This window comes from Sander vitreus, chromosome 1 (assembly GCF_031162955.1).
Source record: "Sander vitreus isolate 19-12246 chromosome 1, sanVit1, whole genome shotgun sequence".
In the NCBI taxonomy this organism is placed as follows: Eukaryota; Metazoa; Chordata; class Actinopteri; order Perciformes; family Percidae; genus Sander; species Sander vitreus.
In genome coordinates, this window is record NC_135855.1 from 32161104 (window position 1) to 32184867 (window position 23764).

At 42.6% G+C, this 23764-nt stretch overlaps 1 protein-coding gene across 7 annotated transcripts in view; it reads left to right on the plus strand.

Annotated features, from left to right (window-relative positions):
* Window positions 1-23764, plus strand: part of celf6 (CUGBP Elav-like family member 6) — a 141193-nt gene that overhangs the window by 83918 nt on the left and 33511 nt on the right. For 6 of the 7 annotated variants that reach the window (XM_078258084.1, XM_078258086.1, XM_078258079.1 and 3 more), the window contains exon 3: window positions 17469-17517. In XM_078258084.1, coding sequence (XP_078114210.1) covers window positions 17469-17517 — 49 coding nt within the window. Of the gene's footprint in view, window positions 1-17468; window positions 17518-17929; window positions 17933-23764 lie in introns of all 7 variants that reach the window. The other variant, XM_078258082.1, reaches the window with a different exon arrangement.

The following is a 23764-nucleotide window of genomic DNA, read 5'->3' on the forward strand; positions in this document are numbered from 1 at the left end:
CCTTGCCACAGAAACAAATGGCATTTACATTTCCTCTGGGTGATAGCTAGGTTCAGGTTCCTATTCATTTAGCTAGTTTGCCTCCTGAAGTAATGGGAGGCCCTGACCTAGAGACTCTCTGTCAGCCCATTAGTGAGCAAGGAGAGCATTGCATCGGCACCTCTGCTGTTCTGCCACTCACAAACACCCCCTTGAATCCACACAAACAAGCCCAGAACGCTGCCCCTCCTTCTCTCTCTCTCTCACACACACACACACACACACACACACACACACACACACACACACACACACACACACACACACACACACACACACACACACACACACACACACACACACACACACACACACAAAGCTGGGGCATTGATTTTATAATGATGCCTTGGCTGCTTCCAGCCATGCAGGAATTGAAGCTGGCTGAGCTGAGCTCTTGGTGTGTGGAGAGTTTTTTGGATGGGAGCCCTGCTGGTTGCTGGGACTAGTCCAGTGGAGAGGCTAGGCTACAGACATGTGCTGTCGGTGGATCCAGAGCATGTAGAACATGGAGAGGCAGCCGTGCCCAACTTTACAGAAGCACCCGGAGCCAAGCGTCCCTCCTCAGCACACACAGACCTGCAACTGCCAATCAAAGCAGCCTCGGGCGCTGCCACTGCCTTGTGCGCATAAATTAGCATGTATTTGCATAAGAATCCACTCGTTTAGCAGACCCACTTGGCTCTCCCCCCAAATGGCATTTTCTCGCTCCCCCCTCCCTCTATCTCCCACTTTTCCTCTCCTTATCCTTTTACAAGTGCAGATAAGAGCTAGAAAATAGTGTGTTAACCCTTTTCATACCAACCTCTCTTGACACAAATTACATGTGTGAATGCATGATTGAATGTGTGCATATGCTTGTTTGTTGTGGGTTTGCAAATGAGCAAAATTAACCAACAAATGAATAAAAAACACACACACACACACACACACACACACACACACAAACAAACAAACATAAGTACACTAACATATTTCAGCATTGTACACAGTGCACCACAGTTTCTTTTCTGAAGTTTGAGCGTTTACTCTGAGAATATTCTGTGGCAGGGGGAAAAGTTCTGCATTTTGCCATTAGCAACATCTTTAAAATGTCTTGCACTTCAAAGTTGCACCGCTGCTTGTGTATCACATAGCATTCACCAACACGGCCACATTATTCAGTGACAACTTTGAAGCCTTGTTTTTCACGGTTCTGCCTCAATAGCCCACAGAGAGCAGCGACATATGTATACCCTTCTAAATTAAAGCTTACTGTAGAATACAGGAAAATTCAGTTATTGGTCAGCAATGGTTACAAGGGAGGTGAGTGAGACAGAGGATTACATGCATCTTTCACAATGAACAGCCAATCAGGACAATATACAGCAGGCCTGGCAGGGATTAATAAGTAAAGAACAGAGAGGGCTACTCATTGCCCTGAGCACAAGTTTGGGATGCAGTAATTGGCTAGGATTGTGCATTCCGAATCAACTTGAAGCCGCGCACATGAGTCTAATGAAGGTTTCTCTGACTTTGTTGTACCTTTCTTGCCCTGCTTACTTTTAGCGTGGTCCATGGCTCTCATCTGGTAAATTATTGAACCTGGTCTGTGGTCCTTAAAGCTGGCTATGATTGCTAAGTTCTTTGCTCCCAGATATACTCCACAGGTGATTAGTTACCATGGATTTATTTAACAATAGATTACGTATTCAAACATGGTGCCCCATTCATTATAATGCAAACTGCTTGCCAAGCACATACAGTACAGTAAGTATGTATTGTTTCCTGCTTCTGTGCCCATAATGCATATGCATTGGTGTCTTTATTTGGCTCTGCGTTGCCAACAACTCGCCCACACGGCTTGCATGAAATTATCTTGATACGGTTGCCTGTGGTTTTAAATGTAATTCACAACTTTGACTACATCCAAATTGCCCAGAGCACCACTGTCCATGGCTTTACACAAGCTATTTACAGCAAACAATGTATTAGACAGTTTGATGCAGTTGCAGCAAGCAAATGGAACACATAAGACATTAGCTGGAAGGTAAATGAATGTGAACAGTGATATGGTAGCTAAATTATGCCTACGACATGGACACTTCTGCCTTATAATAGTCAACGTCACAAACACATCCAAGGTGGTGATTCACCTTACACACAGACACACACATATACACACACTGACTTTTGCCTGACTTATGAGGCTTAAGTCACAGTCACATTAAGTGTAAAAAAGTGCATCTGTGTGGAAGGTGGCATTAATTACATACAAATACACATTTGCAAGTTGGATAAAATGAGTTAGCTGTGTGTTCAGGTGTGAATCTATGTGAAAGATGGCACTATGTGGAGGGTGACTAGTAACAGCTGCCGCATGGTTGTGCAGAAGCATGTGTGTGCATGCATGCATCTGTAAGAGGTATTCTGGATCACAGACACGTACATATGTGCACACAAACATGTATATTTATGATGCAAGGGTCATATATGTGTGCATGTGTGCAGAGGCATGAAAGTTAGGACTAGGTGTTCGTGCGTTTACATGCCTGTATGTGTGTGTGTGAGTTGGTATGAGTGTGGCATTAAAAAAGTGATAACAAACACTTTTAAGTTAGGCATGTTTACTCCTTGAGGACAACTGGCACATTTGAGTTCAGTCTGTGTATTTATGTGTGTGTGTGTGTGTGTGTGTGTGTGTGTGTGTGTGTGTGTGTGTGTGTTTACGATACTGCGTCCAAACAGCAGCTCAAACCCCAGGAGGTTGTGCAGTCGCTCAGGGGGCCGTTCTCCCTTCCCATGCTCCCTGCTGGTCCAGGCAAGCGGCTGAGTTTCCTGTCACCATCTCCAACCTGTGTTTCTTTCCTTTCCTCATATCTAATATAAGTCACACACACTCAAAGAAACACACACACCCAAAGGGCTCGGACTGCCCTGTCTCATCCCATTTCCTCAGCGCCTTTGATCCCCAACCCTCCCAAAAATACATTGCCCCCCCCCCCCCCCTTGCAGTGTTAACTTCCTGCAATGCTATTTAAGCTTCCTTGTCTGCCTGGAGCGACCACAGCTTTGGCACTAGCTGCTGCTGTCTCCTAATGACAGCGCTGCAAGAAGAACATGCTGGGGGGGGGGGGTGTTGGACAACAGGAGCAGGACAAAAGGCCTGGAGGTGCATCACAAGATAAGGGTGGTTCATTACTGCCAAGGAAGGGTTAATGTTCACAACTTGCTCTGAAGGGCCCCTCCCCAAATGCTGCTGCTTGTTATGAGAGCTAATGATGTCAGCGGAGGGCCCTGCTTGTTGATTAAACTAAATGGAGGACTAATAGAAGTGTGTGAGTGTAATTAATGACTGAAGGGGAGCCTAACGAAGACGCAAACACACCACTGTGGCCACGGGTGTTACCGGGTTAAGCGTGTCCCCGGACAACATGGCAGGGCACCTCATCAGCTGGCCAAGTTATCCCCATGCCATCCCATGGCATGCCATGCCATGCCATGCCATGCCATGCCATGCCATGACACGACACCCACTCCAGCACCCAGACAGGCCAGCCTTTGTGGTCAGGCCTAATTAGCTGTCACAGCAGGTGGAGCAGGGACCAGGGACAGTCTTTGGTCTGCTTTCTGACAGCACAGGTCCCTGCAGAGCACCCCCAGACACTGACCACACAGGAAAAATGTGTGTATGTGGGGCTCTGAGTGCATTTGTACATGTGTGTGTGTGTGTGTGTGTGTGTGTGTGTGTGTGTGTGTGTGTGTGTGTGTGTGTGTGTGTGCGTGCATTTTTTCTGTGCTTGAGTTTGACAGAGACAATGAGAGTTAAAAAAAAGACGTGATGGTGAAGCGTAGATCAGGATGCAGTGTACACATACTCTCTGACAGATGAGCAGAAAGAAGCTCATTTTATTGCAAACACGGGTAGAAATAGGTACAGTGTAGGCGTAGGAAAAGTTTAATTACATTCCTGTTAAGTTTTGCCTGTCACTGTTTTAGACAGAGATAGTCATCATTTTAGCTACCCCACGACACTAGACTAACTCACAATATATATAAAATACGAAATACTACAATAGAATGTATTTTTGTAATTAGGTCATTATGGAACAACAATAAAGTATATACAGTATATGAATGAAAAATACAGAAGATTCAGGAGATAATGCAAGTCTGTCCGAGCGCAAAAGAAACATTGAAATGAATACAGAAAATAAAGACAAAACTGACAGATTTATAAGTAGAAGCAGATGTGTGTGTGATTTATAGTGCATGGGAATTTAGTAGATGCCATAGATACCCCCAGACACTAAAGGCAGAAAAAGTAAATAACTAATTTTAGGTGCAAATATGTTTTCTCAGCCTTCCTCTCCTTTAATAGCGGCCCATTTACACGCTTCATCTGAATCATCAGACCCTTGTCACCTACCTCCCAGCGCAATACATTACTTAGTGTTTCCCTCCACACCCCTGCTGTGTTTGTCCCTCTTCTGTTGATTTGTGCATGTGTATGCAGGCGAAGATACAGTGCATTCTGATGCTCCCTTCTGTTTGCTAAGGCCTGTGTAAGCTGCAGTAATACTTCTTTACTGATAGCTCCACTCACACACTCAAACAGTCACACACATACACATTGCAGGTCCATACACTCCCCTGGTTTAATCTATTACCATTTTTATGCGGCTCAAATATTCAGGCCGTGTTAACCAATGCATCATTATGAGGCGTATAACTGCAAAAGCCAAAGGATTTATAGGCTTAAATAAATTATGTGATACGATAGTGCAAGTTTTATGAGTTGCAACTTTGCAAATATTCTTTTACATAATAATAATAAAAGAAAAATATCCTGGTGTTATTTGAAGATGTGAGAAAAATCATTCTTCTCTCTCTACTGTTTAAACCCACTTTTAACTTCACATCTATCTCAAGCTATTAAAACTATACCTTTTCTTTACAATCATCTAACGCACTTCATATGAATTGATGGGTTCATTTCTGGCATTTAAGCATCATTTTTTGTTCCGACTTGCATAGCTAGTGCTATCATTTCCCTCTATGTCGTACTTGTGTTCCTTTAATGTATCTCAAATCATTTCTATTGAGCGTACTCATCCATGGCGATGGCAAACAGTATACCCAAGCACAACTAACAACATACACAATGATGTATTGTGTATTTGCAATGTAATATGTTTTACACATGGTCACTATACATCACCTCTGATGTTGTGTGAGTAGGTCTATTTGATCCCATTTGGCAGATGGATCCAATTGTCCGGGCTGATATTGGGCTGTGACAGAAAGCAATCTAATGGCAGGCTCATTGATGATGATGAGTTCTGTTCCATTGCACTGAGATCCAGTCCAATTTCAAAAGCAAATTCAGCCATTCATCTTCCAAATAATTGTGGCACTTTATCAATTGCTCCCAGTCTTTTATCTATCACTTCGATTGATGTGATCATTTTCACAAACAGCCTTCTGTGCTAACGGCGTCTTGGAACACACTTGCAGGACTGTGTGATTCTGTGTGTGTGCTAGAGTGTCTAAAGGCATCTCAGCACAAGTTTGCCAGCATGTGTGAGTGTGTATAAATGTATGTTGTATATGTATGTGTTTGCAACTGAGCAAGTATGCATTAGTGTGTGTCTCCATGTGCTTAGTTATCCACATGACTGCATTTGTTTGTGTAATAACAGTCTTCTAATGCTCATTGCAACAATACATCTTCTGTTCCATTATTGTTTTTTTTTTTATTTCTGTTTGTTCTGCGTCCTGTGTGTATTTATGAGACAATTTAACTATGATAGTGTTTGTTTCATGAGGGTCTTCATTCTCGTGCCTTACTATCAGCAGCCAGTGAGTGTGTGTTTTTTGAATCTATTCTTTTGTGTCTGTTGTCCTGTGCATGATGTGTGTAATAGGTACCTCATATTGTCAGCAGCCTGTGCGTGTGAGAGGATATAATGGGATTTGATCTTAAACCTCATAGGATCAATAGCCTGACGCGTGAAATGTTCATCTGTTAACATGTTAAGATGATTTGTTGGCTCCCTGGAGATATCTAAAACTAAGATATAACCATATAATGGTGATGGCAAAAAAAACAACTTCTAAGACAAAAATATTCTCCAAAAACACCTAATCATATTCAAGTGAAAATGCATTTCAGACAGAACGCAGCACAGCCCAAAACAAAGAAAACTCTATTATCTTTGAGAATGTGTGTGTTAATTATGCAACAAATCGAAAAAAGAAGCAAATATAGTAATAAAACAGAAACAAATATACATATTTTATTTTTAAGCACAGTGCATCTGACTGTTACCACTAACTTGACCAAAAGTACCTTAGTCTGTGAAAAAAGGGGCACAGATGGAGATATGTGCATTGGAGATATGTTTCTGCTTTTGAGGATGCTTTTTTTAAATTTTATTTTAATAACCTCCAACTATGGCACCTATTTGACTTGCTTTACATGGTATGCCACCTGGTTCTGCTATTTTAGGCAATTTTCACATGCTGCTGCTACAAAAGAGAGAGCTGTCAATGTGGTGACATCCTCTCAGGTAAACACATGAGCATGTCTACATTATTAACCCAACACTACCTACGCAATGTGTGTCTGACACGTGTAATGCGTGCACATTTACTGTAAGTCACTTCCTGCTGGGAATTCTAAGATCATACAGCATCGATCTCATCTGAGGCACAGGTTGTCTATTGTATTGGCAGACGGCTTTCTGTGGTTACAGATGGGTTTATTTGAGTGTAAAAACTGTATGCGAATACGATTGTGATGGTAAAATCCAATGAGTGTGTGTGATCATAAAATCATTTGCTGGTTTTGAGTGTGTATGCTCTGTTCCAATGTGTGTTAGTGAAAATATAAGACACATCTCAATTTAAAACATTGAATTAACAATTTTAAACATTACTTTACTTACAATTAAAGTAAGCACATGGACAAACTCATCCAACCCTTGACCAGTGACCACAATATATAGTCTCCAAATGTGAAACTTAACCCACCATGGACAGACAAAGAAGTCTATTCTCAACATGTATACAACACAAGCAGCCACAAATGTGTAAACCTCACCAGAGATAAACTCTCTATAAACAATATGCTGTTTAAGGACCAGTCATCAGCCTCTGGCTGCATTATACCAACTCTAACTATCACATTTCCATTATAAACAATACAACTGTATTTACATTCAACACATCTCACCAACATTGGGTTGATTGTGTGTATCCTAAAGACCAAACACACACTTGAAAATTGCATTTCCTACTTCACAAAACATTTTGAAATGTACATTGTTTACATTACAATGTTTTTCTCCTCCCTGGTGCAATGCTACATTTTACAGTAGAACAGAAGCTAACCTGGAAGTGCCACAGAATATGTTGTCTGATGGAAAAAAATGCTCTATTGAAATTAAAGCACTGTGGCATCGTCTAAGAACACAACTAACAGTTTAGGTAACACTGCACAATGTTGCCATGTTTTTTTAAGCATAATTATATTTAAATAAAAAACATATATCTTTGTATATCTATATATTCAAATACTTTGTATATGGATCACATGCTCTTGTCTCTTAGCCCCATACTGTGCCCCCCATCCTGGCTACCTGTTTGTTAAATAGCTCTCTGTGATTCTATGCATTTTTGCAGACCATTTTGGCGCGTGTGTGTGTGTGTGTGTGTGTGTGTGTGTGTGTGTGTGTGTGTGTGTGACTGGGATGCTGTCATTGCCCACAGCAGAGCGAGTCCAGGTCCATTCTCCCCCTTCTCTCTGTGTTCTACGATTGCTCACCGCTGACTCCTCTCATCAGCATTGTGGTGTGTACGGGCTGGAGCACAGCCCCGGCCCGGCAGGTGTATAAGAAGAGCAGAGCAGGATATACACTCATAAATCTGACAGATGCATGATGTGTCATTACCCTCCACTTATTATTATTCTTCCACTACTCTTTATACAGTGAGCCACTTTAAGCTGTTTTCCCAGCCTGGCTCAGAAACATTTGTACTGTGGCCTTGCAGAGTGATAGATGCTCCTGGGGAGGCACCGGGTTATTGTTGCAAGTCATGCTCTGGCTTTTTGTTTGTGTGCAGGGCTTGAGTCTGGGCATTTAAACTTCTGTGTTTGGATGTATGCATTGGCAGCAAGGCTGTGACGGTATGGAGTTTTTCTTGCCGTGGTGAGGAAGGAAGGTATCGCTGCGATATGGCGGTTAACCGCAACCCCCCTGTTATGAGAGTAGCAAAAGTTAGAGCGAGAATGGCAGTGAGTGACGTCAATGCCTGTGTGGTCGCGCAAGGAGAGAGCGGTAAGAGTAGTGTATGAGTGCGGCTGTGATGAAAAGCAGAGGAAAAAGAGATAGCAAAGAGGATGTTAAGTGAGTTAAAAGTGAACAATAATACAACAAGCTTGAGCTTCTCAAGACACAGTGGCTTCATCTGTTGCCAATACTGCCGGTAAAATGAATGCCGTTACCCTTGAAAAAGCATCTGCTTAAACCTTAAAACTAGGGCTGTCAGCATTAACGCGTTAATTGCGATGCGATTAAGGGCCGGGCATAACGTATTAATTTTTTTTAATCGCATTAATCGCATGCTGCCATTTATTAATTTATTTTTACTCCACTCGGCTTCGCGTCGTGCCTAACAGGCTACTATTTTGACCCTTTGCCGCACTTTGCCATACTTCCTCGTAACAACACATCCTGCTGCTGCAGGCATGATGGAGAAAGACAGCAACACAATTCTGAATGGCAAAACTCCCAGACGGGTCGAAAGCCATATGCACATTGTGTAAAGCCAAATTAAAATATCACCGAAGCACGTCAAGCTTGAGCTACCACCTACGAGCTAAGCATGTACAGTTAACGTGACTCAGGTTGATGCTAGCAGGCTCAGGCAAAGCACTATTTTGGAGAGTCCTAGTTGCCGACCTGTGGATGAAACCAAATCCCAAAAAATTACTACTGCTTTTGCAAAATGGGTGGCAACTAACTGCAGACCTGTCAGCATCGTAGAGGACTCGGGTCTTAAAGACGTACTACGGTTGGCATGTTCTGACCCGTCTTATACATTGCCGTCGAGGGGGACAGTAGTTTCACCATACACAGCCTGTACTCCACGGAGAAAGCAGCCCAACTGGAACTGCTGCAAAGTGATGCAAGGTGATCACTGGACGTCAGTGAGTAATCAAAATTATGTAGGAGTTACTGCACACTATATTGACTCTAGATTCAAATGTGTGACTAGATTCACACATTTTTCTTTTGTTTACAGTAAATAAATAAATAAACAAATACAAATCTTAAAATCAAGTTCATAAAATCACTTTCTTTGCATTCATTTGATTCTCAATCAAGATATACTGGTAAGAATTGCTTTCCATTGTTAATATGTACTTAAAAACAGTTCTGAAATGCAAAATAAGAGAATTTTAATCATGTGATAAAACATGCGATTAATCGCGATTAACTATAGAACTTCAGCGATTAATCACGATTAAAAACATTAATTATTTGACAGCCAGTACTTACAACATATGTTGCAGCAGTGTGAGTGTTTCCATTTTAGCTCAATGTGATTCATTATTATGCTTTGCTGTCATTTATGGCCGCACTGCTTTCTCTTCTCTCTGTTGATCTTTTCCAGAGACAGTTCAGAAAGCTTTATTGTCAATAAAGTAAAAAAAAAGGGCGACTTGGCAGTCCGCTAACTTGCTCTCTCCACCGATGATGCAGCTCTGTTTTAGGCTACAAAACAGGCATGCAGGCTAAAATTTAAACATACTGTTTTGTTGTGATTAAGCTATAAGCAGAAGGAAACTCTGCTAGCTGCTAGGCTAAAGTGCAACGGTAAACACTGCAGGGGTAACGTTAATATGTCCACCTCAGCTGAGAACGGAGAAATGTCTTTGCCTTCCCTACCGTGTATTGTATTAAATGTTAGTCCTGTAGAAATAATTTATAATAATCGCACACAAAAGAAATCCCGCATATATTTAATGGACTGTCCATCCTCTTGTGCAAAGTGACGAGCAACTTAAGTTTTTCTCACTAATCTCTTGAATATAAGATAGACAGTCGATGAGGATAACTAAACAATGATTATTGTGTTCATTTAGATATATTTCATATCACACGGCATATGCACGTTGCATTTTTTTTTTTTAAATGCGGTGATGATGTCATCACCGCTGTAGTTCACATAACCGCCGGTATTGCGGTGATGCCCTAATTGGCAGCGGTATGTGTATTCTATTATACACTTCAATTGTTTTGTTTTTCCAAAGATCTCACACACACACACACACACACACACACACACACACACACACACACACACACACACACACACACACACACACACACACAGTCTGTGCGTCCCTGTGGCCCAGAGAAAGAGAGAGAGACAGGTAGAGAGAAGAAAGAGCAGCAGTCGCCTCACAAGAGCAGACCTCATAAAACTCCCTGTCACTTTGACTAATTTGTTAGTCTTGTCTCACTGTGTCGAATCGTCACCCCCCTCTTCCCCCTGTTGCACCTCTACACCGACTCCCCCTGCCCTTCTTTCCACCCCCCCTCATATCCACAGGAGGAAAAGGAAGGGAGAAAGGAAGGAAAAAAAGGGCAATAAATGTAATATAGTGCACTGGCCATTGGTTGCAGTGATCTACACAGCAATCCATCTATAGTCAGAGGAGAACAGAGGCTTTATGGAGCAGAGGATAACATGATGGCTCGATTTCTCATCCACTTTCTGTCTCAGTCTGCCTCTGTCCCACCTCGAAAGAAGGCCTGCTGGGCACCGGTAGAGTAATAATAAAAATAGAAAAGGAGAATAGGGCTATTATGAATGCAGGCCAGGCTACAATCCTCAAGACTAGACTGGGTTGGACTGGGCCAAGCATGGTGGGCTATATTGGGTACAGATTGGTTCAGATGGCCTCTCAGAGGACCAAAGAGCCAATACCGGATTCATAGAGATAAATTAAAAGCCAAAATCCTTCTCCAGGGGGAATCAATTGCCAGGTAATTATGGACAACGGGACCGAGATTACAGAGACAAAACACACACACACACACACACACACACACACACACACACACACACACACACACACACACACACACACAGATGTTTCCCTATGACGCTGCAGCATCACACCAGGGAATACTGTTAGCTGGTTAAGAGCAACATTCTTTTGCTGTTGCTGCCCCCCTTTCCCTTCCCAAAACCTATCCCCAGTACCTAGTCTTTAAAAAGGAGCTCAGACTTAAAACTAAAAATAGGCCACATTTTACAGCCAGCCACCCTCTGCTGAGCTGTCAGTGGCCCTTCTCCCTCTTCCTCACAGTGAGGCAGACGCAGCCCTCCTTCATGTGTTTTTTGAGGGAGACAGGCATTGTGTGATCACTCTAACCATCTCCTCCTCACACACAGCAGGCCTAACCTCACCTAACTCGCTGGCCTCATAGGGAGGCTGCTGTGAACTCGCACACCAATTTGAGAGAATGACTCATTCCCGGTGTGCTGGTCCTGTTTCTCTTCCACACAGAAATGAGGGGCAGGATGTCCTGACGTGTGAACGATGGGTGATGGAAGTTGTAATTTGGTGCTGTACTGCTGGTGGAGTACAGGCTGTGCAGGATTCGGGAGCTTGCTTGTCAGTGAGACAGGTCTACAGAGAGATAATATCAAAAAAAAAATGTTTTGCTATATTACCTGAATAGATCCTTAATGTATTCAAGGATCCAATCTGGACAGTTAAACTAATTACAAGCTTATTAAGACACTTGTATGAATGAGTATTGACAAAAATGCCAATTCCATTCAATAAAACAGAATACTCTTAATTACTTAACCCTCCAATGCACTGATAATAATGACAGAGGTCAGGGCACTTATAGTGGCTTTATATTGGTCAAAGGTCAGGGTCTGAGCATCCTCATATCTACTTTTGGAATGAGGCTTCTCTGTCTCAGCCACGGCCACCGGCTCTTTGTTGCCTCTTCAAGAAAAGTCAGTCTGCATTAAACATCTTTAATTGAGCTTAAAAGGTTGTAAATGACATCAACAGCTCCAATTAATTCACTGACAGTGAAATCACAGAATGATAATGAGAGGCATCAAACAATGGATGGCTTATCAAGAGAATGGTACCTGATGACTTGAAAACTAAACGGTATCTGGAAATAGCAGCATGTAGCAGTGCCTCCATTTCAACAGGCCTTGAAAACGTAGTACTTATTCTATGTTTCAATGCATTTTAAGTTGCATTAGAGCTTTATCTGTAGCTGTGGTGAACAACAATGGATGGTAGAGCACAAACATTGGTGTACCTTTTTCAGACAGTGGTGAGTCACGAAACAAGTTAGTTGTATTGGAAGTAGAAAAAACACATTTCAACAGTTCTCTAGGGGAAGTCATGTAAACAGGATTATTTGGGGAATTGTGAGGTTTTAGCAGGGCTCAAAAATAATAATGCCTAATCACAGTTGGCAGTTTGGCAGTAGTGGCTTTGTTGTTGCATGTATATGCAGCCAAAACTAAATTCATCTAACTTTATTTTCTCAGTAGAACAAACTAAAGGCAACCAGAATGACAATGTGACTATTTATGGTTATATATGGTTATAAAATGAATCAGTGTCTCTTTCACAGTCAAACTATGCATTAATAAAGATGGAACAATTGGTTACCAGGCATATAGTTTCCCCACTAACGTTAATTAAGTTCAACAGCCTTCGGCACCCAACTTGTGCAGACAAACTGTATGTGTGCCTTTGCCATTGTGCACCTTATGGACAAGAATATTGTTTAATTTTGACAAACTGATCTTGACTCTTCCCCTTGGTGACACGTGCCACTGTGATTGACACATCTGTTTCAAAGTTATGAGATGAGTAATGTGACTGGCTAGGATCGTAATGATTCATCATAATATCCCACTTCACACGACAAGCCTGTCGAGTGTGGATGCTCACTGAGGAACAAAAATAGCAGGTGTGCGTGGATATGCCTTCTTTAAGCGTCATGTGCGCGAGTCACAACACTTGAGCGGATTGTTATGAATGTCTACTTAAAATAGGGCCCAATATGGCAAAGCAAATTTTAATTGCAGCCTTTTTAGACCATTAAATATCTTTTTATTTTTTTTATTTTATGTTGTATGCATTTAGCTTGCTGTTTTTTTCCGAGCGACTTGATAGTTATTGGACGAGCAGCACTTTTTGTGGGTTTAGCCCAGTACTCACTTTACCAAATATCTACTCAGAAGACACCAAAATTATCTGTGTGTCTCCAGTAGTTGGTTCTGTCTGATTCACAAATTCTTATGGCATACATATTACTAAGTAATCATATTTGATTAGCATGTCCCTAAAATTGAGAAATACTAACTGTTCCAGCCTTCTTTAAATGAGAAAGAAGTTAACAATTGACATGGAGTTAGAAAAATTAATGCATTCAAATTTAAAAATCAGGATCTTCCCACAAGTGTAATTTATTCTGTCCGAATCATCTCTGAATCACTCAAAAGTCCATCTTCACACAGGATAATACTAGTCATCTAAAAAGAAAAGAAAAAGTGTAAGAGTTACAGCCAAAGTGACCCAACTGGAGGAAAAGTATCAGTGCTTGCTTTGTGAGCAGTGGTATTCACAAAGCATGGTCAAACACTGTCAAAGGCCAGCGGTGTCCTTGTCTCTCCACTGCAATGTTATCAATCAGACCGACAAGCCAGAGATAGATGACTGAAATGCATGCACACACAAACACAGATGGACATACGCTCAGAAACTTACACACAGTCCTTAACTGGAAAATGTAAGCAAGTTCTTCTCTTCCACACTGTTGATTTTCCACCTCTCTGTGACTTCAGCTGACTTTTATTCATCATAACAGAATGAAAAATATAGATTTGCCTCTGGAGATTAGAGCAAAGAAAAAAAAAAGAATGTATAGACATAAAGGAAACAGAGCATGAAGGAGGGGAAAGTATGGAGAGGGAAAAAAAGTGAGGGAAAGAAAGAGAAAGACAGAAAAAGAGAAAGATGAGAAGAAAGAGAGATGGCCTCTCTAAGTGCACAGGCACAGGGCTGTAAGTTCCCAGGCAAGACAGCATGAGCTGCCTATTTGTCAGCATTGATCAACCCATTAAGGGGCTGTGGTGGGAAGCATATTGGTTTTGGAGGCCAAAGGGGCAGAGAGAGACAAAGATAAAGCAAGACGGGGGGGTGTTGAACTCCTTTCAGCCTCGGCAGCCACACGTCTATAGGATGAAAAACCCTGTAGTCCTCCTTTCCAATGTCTATGCAGTTCATTTTGCGGGGCCCGACGGGAAGGTGGTAGATGTCATTTGTCTTACAGCATCTCTGGAGGATCCACTGTATGTGTTATCTTAGCTTTCTGCCGCTGCAATGCTAGGAAGGAAGAACGGAAGGAAGAAAGGAAGGAACTAGCAAGCCCCTTCAGACACACAGGATGTCACTTGTCCTTTTCCTTAGTGTGGGCGAATGTATGTGTGTAGGCAAAAGGTTGGGTGGTGGGGTGCGGGTGGGTCCTTGCCCTAGGGGAAAGCAGGCTGCCTCTTCGCCCAGCCTCTGATGAATTCATATAATTAACTCTGCCTTGATCTGTTGGCTAATCCTGCACTCAGTAATAAGGGATTAAAATGTCACCTAAGCCACCTGCTGATATTGAGCCCCTAGACTTTTTGTGCCTCTGTGTGTGTGTGTGTGTGTGTGTGTGTGTGTGTGTGTGTGTGTGTGTGTGTGTGAGACCGTGAGAGAGAGAGGAAGAGAGAGAGAATAAAAGTGAAGTGAACTTTAAGATTTCTGTGCAGTAAGCATGTGTACTAGAAACACGTCTTCTGTTTGCACAAGAAAATATATGTAGAGGACACTATAAAGTAGCTCAGAGAAGCAGACATAACTTACTGCTGCCATATGCATGTGTGCACTACTCACAACTCATAGTTTGGCATCAAGCAGAACTCCATCATTTGGCAGGAAGCTGGAGCAGACGTTGCAGCAGACTCGCTCTGAAAACTCATTGTCACAGTCACTAAAAAGGGACATGAAAGTGGGACATGCTGGAAGGTGGGAGTTGAGAAATCTTTTTTCCTCCCCTCTCACTATGACCTCCTTGGACCAAGTAAAGAAAAAAATAAGAAAGAAAGGAGTGCCAATTGGTTGGCTAACAGCCCACAGACCAATGGCCAGCTTGCCTTGCCTGCCTGCTGGCCACCTCCGCTCGGTTGCCTAGCAACCCCAAGTGTACTTTTGGGTTGTCTAATGACTGTTGTTGCTGCAGTGGCTCAGGGGCTACTAATGAAGCCTCTTGACCAATCGCTGCCGTTTAAGACCTGGAAGCTGACTGATCACTGGAAAGGGATCTTGGGACTTCAGGCTACTCTAAACCTCTTATGTGAGACAAATTCTGCCACCAACCTGAGCTGCTGTCAGGACACACTCACGCACACACACTTACAATATGTACACAGAACAAACTGCTTAGAATGCTCCAACTGACCTGAATACTCTCCACTGCATACTGCATGCTTCACCCTACCTGAACTTGACCTAAGACTCACATGTAAAGTTATTCAGTGGAATATCAATGGCTGTTATCCAGCCGGAAATAGAATAAATATACTTTGAGGCCATACAAAGATGAAGATAATGAAGGGCCCCTTCAGCCCTTAAACCACACTATAAAAACAAATCAACAGGGCTATATCTACTCCATTCTCCCAGAGCTTCAGTTCAAACATCTGGAGTCCTTCCCCCTTGAGAACATACAGTAATGGAATTTAGTGACGACTTACGGTATCGCTTTTGCTTGGTAGTGTCTGCAAATCAAACACTTCCAACGTTGTCCACCTTAGGAAAAACGACAATAGAAGATGTATATTTACCTCTTTGCTTCTTGTTTTCACACATTTGTGTGTGAGTGTGTGTGCAGGTCCATTTGTATGGGCGTGAGTGTCGGTCTGAGTATCTTTGTGTGTGTGTGTGTGTGTGTGTGTGTGTGTGCGGCTTCATTCGCTTCTCTTTGTGATGCCTCCGTCATCTCTCTAAGCTTTGTTCCAGTGTCACAGCATATTGCTAGGCAAGTACATTACGTCCCCAGGGTCTCACCATGTATACGCTTGTCTATACAAGTCTTAGGTCTATATTTGGCCGCGGTCAACTGCTGTCAAGTGCTGCGTTGCCTGAGGGCCCAACACCCACTGTGCTGCCCTAGCTGACTGATCTGAGGGGGCAGTACCGTGTGCCATTCACTGGCACTTACATGTTGGACCTGTCCACATGGCCTAGTTAGAAAGATAGGCCCACTGCTGACTGAAGCCAGAAAAAACACCATGCCGAATATAAAACACAATGCCAAATATGACACGCGTGGGTAGCCTCAATAAGCAAGGGTCTTCAAAGGTGGCTCTTTACACCTACCCTTTTCACAAAAGAAAGAGGGGATACTATTCCTGTTTCAGAGAAGGCACAAGATCGAGTGTTTTTCTGTTTTCATATTGAAACTCCAGGGAGTGAGAAAAAATAAAACTGTAGACAGGGGAGGAACAAGAGCCAGGGGAGTTTTTATTCACGGCATGCGGTTTTTAAAAGGTTTTTTTTATGTTAGCTTGGCGACGTTTTTGCTTTCACCTCACTATAAAATGGTTCCTCAAAGGTTGTTTATCGATTCCCTACTGTTAACCTTTCCCAAGCGGTTTCCCAGCTATCCTGTTCGGTGGCTCTCAATAGCTTTTAGAAGGAGCAGGCTGGGGCAGGGTGGGGTTGGCTGTCCAGACCAGTGCCACATTGGTCATGAGTTGCAAAAGGGCTTCTGGGTAGAGAGGGTAGAGGGTAGAGGGCAGAGAGAGAGAGAGAGAGAGAGAGAGAGAGAAGAGGAAGGGATAGAGGCAGAGAATGAGGGATTGCTAAGGGTCAGGGATGAGCAGGATATAGCTGGTGACTGGGAGTCTGGAGCCAGGAGGGGAAAGGAAGCGCAAGGGCCAACCTGAAAGGACCTCTCCCTGTGGGGGTGGGAGTGGCTGATGTAATGGCATTAATCTCTAAGTGCCATCTGACACCCAGTGTGGCTCCGTCATTGAAAAGTGCTAATTCTGCTGAACTGTGAGGGGAATTCAGGCATCTCTAGAGGCAGTGCCCTGGATTAATTAAACACGTTGGCATGGAGCACTGAACAGATTTATCTCTTTTACAGCATCGTCACTGTTTGATTTTTGCGTTTAGCTCACAGAGCAGGACAAACTCAGGACATTAACGCCAGGAACACTGCCACATTTCACTTGTTTTCTTCCCACTTCACATATTGTTGCTCTTATCGTTTTCATGCTAACCTGGGATTTCCCCTCTCTCTCTCTCTCTCTCTCTCTCTCTCTCCCTTTACTTCTCTCTCCAGATGAACCGGCCCATCCAGGTGAAGCCAGCCGACAGCGAAGGACGAGGAGGTAATTAACCTTCTACTGGTCTCTGTTGCACTCCCCCCTTAAAAAACACACACACACACACACACACACACACACACACACACACACACACACACACAAACACACGCAAACACACAAATACACTGGAACAGTGCAAATGCAATCCTTAATATTCTGCTCTCACTTGAGACACACTGGGAGTTAGTAGAGTAGCTCGTAATATAGGTCACTTGCTTCTATTGACTTCCCATCTGTGCCAGCAGAGGGGCTGTCTCAGGTTCACAGTCACTGGGAGCAGTTCAAAGACAAGACAGAGAGAAATGGAAATAAAGAGAGAAAAATAAAAGAGAGGGAATGGAAAAGATAGGGGAGTGGAGGATCTCCATCTCTTCATCTCCATAGAGTAATAGTAACGTCTGCTTACAGATAAGAGGCAGTGGAAAACACCCCAAACATTCACAGACACAGATAAGCACAAACACACAAACTTATACTGTATAAACACCCCAGAGATACAACTTGGAGAGAGACAGTATCAATTTGACTGAATGTATAAATGTATTAGTCACTGGATGAAGGGAAGAGAGAGAGCACAAGTCTCTCAAAGTGGGACATATCATTATTTAAGGAGTTTGGAATCTCTTTACACAGTATCTGTTGGAATCTCTCATACACAGTACTGTATCTGTTTTTATCAAGTAAGTGCACAACTAAGACTGTTATACACAGCCCTTGTTTCACTTCTCTAAAATCCACATACACATTTACAGTATTCACTATAAATGTGCCTACAGTACATTTACACCAGTTTACCTATCTACCTATCTATCTGTCTGCCTCATTAATAGTACTGTGACATAACACTGGGGTTTTATAGTATAGATTGTTGAACCATCTTAAAGATATCAGAGTCAGATTCAATGTAATTCAATGTGTGATGTGAGAATTCCAGTTGACTTATATTGGCATGCTGTATATGCAAGTTCAATTAGACCATTTGTTTTAAATAAATGTTCTTCTTTAAAAAGTAAACCTGCACATACAAGCATTCATCGTGTTATTTAAATGTGGCAATTGTGGTTTGACACTGCACTGATTCTCTTGCATAGCCTCCTCCTTCCATCTTTAGTCTGAGTGACATGGTGATTGACTAGATCATTCTGAAGCCATTTGTGACTAACATCACTAAGGTTAATGTAGATTAAGCCTGTTAAAGATTTACATTGGTGGAATTGGATCTGATTGAACCGGTCTGTGTCTGCCCTGTGCTTGCATTTCAGAGTGGTGATTTAGACTGCCTAGGTCAGATTAGATTGAGCCACTTTACTAATTTATGTGGTCAAGTGTGAATCAGATGGCCCATTTCTATTGCCACACACACACACACACACACACACACACACACACACACACACACACACACACACACACACACACACACACACACACACCCGTGTAGATCTTATTTTTGTCATGGAGGCACTTTAATTAACGGCCATCTAAAAACAGGCAAAGTCTGACCGACAAGGCCTGGGCGAGAGCCAATCGGCATTCTCACCAAGATAAATTGGATCTCTGGACTTAAGAGGGGAGGATGGATGGGTCCCAATATCAATTACTACCCCTTTTTCAGCAGAAAGAGACGGCAGATGAACAGGCAGTGTGAATGAAATACAAAGAGCTCTTAGCCTGGCACAGGCACTGCTAGTCTGTCAGATGAACTTTCTATATGGGAGGACAGGATAGGACACAACACAGAATGAAATAAGACCAAGCAGACAGGCCCCAACAGAGATATTGAGCGTTAATGGCAACAGGAAGTCAGCAGACAGGCCAGGGAAGTAAACCACAGTCACGGCTGACAATGAAATGAGATTTACTATAAAAGCCTGTGGTTAAAAGGAAAATAGACAGCCCAGCTAGGACTGACTAAAGGAGAGAAAGTAGCAAGGGATTCATCTGTGGAAGACTGAGGAGCAGTCAGGTACACCAATCCCAGTGGGGCCACTAGATTGTCAAACCCAGGGCTGCACCGAGACATTTGTACCTCTAGAATGGAGTCACATTTATCAATACCAAGACATCAGCAATTATCTGTCATGGGAACTTGTGCAGGGGTCTCGATTACGTGCCTGTGCAGGCATTAGGGCCCATTACTCCATTTGGAGACTCCAGTAGCCCCTCTTTTGTTCGCGGTGTCCCTGAGAGATGTCCTCTCTCTGGGGATATGGGAGTGTCAGGAGGAGAAGTAAAACCAGAGCAACCCTGCCGCTCGGCTGCCATTGTGGATCACAGAATGGATTCTCTGGCTGTCTATTACAATGACTCATGTCTTATTTTATTTTTCCCTTGGATTATCAAGAAAGAATGGAACATGGGAGGGGAGCTTCACAGCCTTTAAATCTATTTCTGTTCCTTGAGTAAGCCGACCAAAGTCCACATTTATTTGATGTGCTTAACACCACTTTTTTTCCTGCCCATTTCTATCAAACCCTGATTTCAACTCAGAGATACTGAAACACAATTGAGGCATGGGTCTTCTGCTCACTTGCTCTGTGGCCAGTGCAGGAACAGACACGTACTATATCTCTACTTGAAACCCGAGCAATTTGCTTCAATCCAAAAGGGGCAGAAATGAGGGAAAGTAGACATATCTTGCTCGCTATAGTGAGAGAGGTGAGGATTCAGTGCAAGGCCCATGGAGGAATCCGAGAGAGTGAGAGATGGAAGACAAAAAGAGCGAGAGGGGAAGAGACGACAGGATGAGAAAGTTAACGGAGGGTGATGGAGGCAGCTGAGTGAATCTCAGCAGTAAATCATCTCAGAGCCGCCCCATCCCTATCTCCTCCTCGCCTCGCCAGGAATCTTTTTCCCCCTGACCTTGTCTGCTGCTGTGTCTGTGAAGAAAAGATGGGGCCAGATTATCTATGATTGGAGATGGCCATTATCTAAACACAATCTTGGAGCCAGGTCCCACTCCTCTAGCCACTGCTGTGAGAACACTGATGAGAAGAGAGATGATGGGTCAGCCAGCAACACCCTCTCCTTTTATTAACTCTGATAAGACGGTTTCAACACTCTTCTCGAAAGCCCAGCAACCTCCATCAACATTGACTTTTTCACAAAGTGCCACTCTCAGTGCATTTGTCTACACACAGTCTCTTTACCCTACTTGTTTATTAGCTCCCCATACTTTTGTTTTATTGGATACTTATACAGTGCCAGGAGCATTGCAATCCCTGCATGTGATACTCAGCAGCACCCTGCAAGCCTTTTTAATATCTTATCCATGCCTTCTGTCTGTCTGGCTGAGGGGAGTCTTTGTAAATGGGTCGTGTATGTCCTTGCCAACCTACTGCTCTTCAGAAGGTTGACCCCAGTCGGGGCAGTGAATAGATTGACAGGACCTTAAGATGTTGCGCACTGGGCTGTCATGCCCCACCCCAGCAGGTAGGGAAGAGTGAAGGCTGCTGGCTGGTTACGTCTGGCAGGCCACAGGGGAGGGGCTGTCTGGAGGCACCTCACGCCCACAGAAGAGCGTGCTCCACTTTACATGCAAATGAAGCCAAAAGACCCCTCTGTGCCTCTAGACACGATCGTGCAAAACTCTGAAAAGTCAAGAAGAAACCCTGGCAGCGGTTGATATGTCTGCTGAGAAATACACACGGACATGGGGACACTTGGACAGGCAAAATAAACCACAGATTTCTAACAGTGACCATTGCAGGGTATTTCTTTAAGATTTTAAGGCACTGATGTAATTACTTTTTTTGCAGAGCTCTATGATTGGGCCTTGCCATTAGAGAAGAGATTTCTAATATAGAAAAAGAAGGAGTTTATTATTATCAGTTTTAAATATTTGGACTGAAGCCACAATAGGCACTTTCTCACAAGTTTTAAATTTTGGTTCTGTGCTGGTTTTTGATCATGCACTCCCCTGGGTAAAGGGATGTGACAGCTCTAGTGGTATAAGTAATGCATTTACAAACACGAAGCCTGTATCCTTTCTTCGTGCCTGATACACTGACAATTTGAATGTTTGTTCTCCTCCGATTATTCCATTTACCACCTCACTATACTGGATAATCCACTTGCATACATCAGATTGGGACCAGCAGCAGAAAGGTTTAGTGTGTGGCTGCACGTCATTTTCACTGGGATGGGGTCCAATTACTTCTGTTAGCTGTGTAGAAACTAAACATAAGTTAGAAGTAGAATAGGGCTTATTAAGTAGTTGAAAATGTCGCGTAAAGGAAGAGGGAATACTTGTGGGGGTTAAGAAATGCAGCTGAACAGATATATCAAGCAAATTGTTTTACAGTGTATTACCTCACTATGTTACTTTACACTTTCTACATTCAACACTGGACTTGAACTGTGCACATTGACATAAAATTCATCAAATTTGAGATTTTTGATTTCTAACATTATATCAATTCCGAATAAAACACCTTACTGTTGTACTACAACAGGTGAACTACTGTATAAACAGTCTCACCCAGGACAATGGTTGAGTGGGTGCTATTTACTTGAATCTCCATCAAGCAATATTTGTTATTATAAATATCAAATCAAATGATTCCGTGTAATTTAAGAGTTGCTCATACTGCTGATAGTGATAATTAAAGGAGAATTCCGGTCAATTTCAACATGTAGCTCTGTTGTTTGGAAATTTGGAGTGCTGTCAGTAGCAAAAAAAATGAAAACAATCAGTGCTGCCTACACCGTGTTATCCTCCTGCTAGCGTTAGCACCCAACAGGCTTAAACAAGACAAGTTTTAAACGTGTTTTAAGCCTCTAAACATGCTCGAAATGTCATTACAAGTGCCTACCCATGTGACGTGATTCCTTCCGAGGGAACACAGCGAATCTGACTGCAGTAGATGTGCCATGATGTGTAGATGTGTAATCCAGCCAGTGCACATACCTCTGTTTATTTCCTGTTTTCCGGTCAAGTCCACACTAGTTGATTGTCGAACTCATACAATCCAATATTCCAGTCAAATTTGCTGTGTTATTAATTAATATTAAACTCTGGAGTTTTTTGCATTTGCAGGCTCCTGGTCCCTGCTCATACGTTACCTCTGAGTTAGCTTAAAAGTTGAAATTGATGCTGACGGCTAATATATGTAAGTTCCTAACCCTGAAACAACATTAGAATGTTAGCAAACCAGCTGACTAGGTATCCCAGGTCTGGCCTCCCTGTTACACCTGCTAACATTGCCATGTACAAAAAAGGAGGTGTAGATATCCTGGGTATTGCTTCATTCCACTATTCATGCTGACTTAGACTGATGTCTGAACATAGGCTCAAATAAAAATAAATAAATAAATAAAAATAAAAAAGTTTTTTTGTTTTTCTGTCAGCAGGATTATGGAAAAGAAATCCAGGCCCAATTTTCTTGAAACTTTGAGGAAGGTTGTATGGGCCAAGGAAGAATCCATTACATTTTGGAGCGGATCTGAATCACAGCGCAGATACACATTATTTTTCACTTTTGTTACCATTAATGTGGTGTCGGAATAATCTGAAAAATGACTTCCCGACTGGGAAATGTCACACTGCATTAACATTGTGAGATAGGGCATGCCTTGGTGGAGGTCTGCGCTTTCTAAGTGCCCTTTTAGTTCCCAATGTATTTAATCACATTTATCCCAAAAGTGGCTATGCTAAGATTTGTTTTCTCTCCATTATGTGCAGATGTATAATGCTCATTATCTACAGTAAAAATGAAAGCAAATGGCACCTTTTGATTCCAAACAGACTCCCTCTTTACCTCAGTTTACACAACTTGGACATACAGTAGATGATAAAAAAAAGTATTAAGAAGCCAAAACCAACATTTTGTTCACCCAGTCTGTATGGCTACATGTGCAAGTGTGTCTGGGGCCCGTTTCAGGAAGGAGGTTTAACAAACTCTGACCCTGATCTCTGAGTTGATTTACCCTGAGATGGGAAACTGAGTTTTCGGTTTCAGAACAGCTGATATGAGTTGGTTCAATCAACTCGGAGTAGGTTCACGTGCGTGCAGCACCACAATAAAAAGGCAGCATGAATGGAGCCATGATACTGCGATTCACCATGGTAACAACCACAAACAAACGGGTCGGCGGAAATACTCATGCGCACATACAGCGAGTTTGAACATGTATTTTGTTAAAAAAGCAACACAGCTGCTAGAGTAAATGCGTATATTCCAATATAGTGTATATCATATTTAATCATAAGTATAGCCTAATATTACAGGTGAAATGGTATTGAACCTAT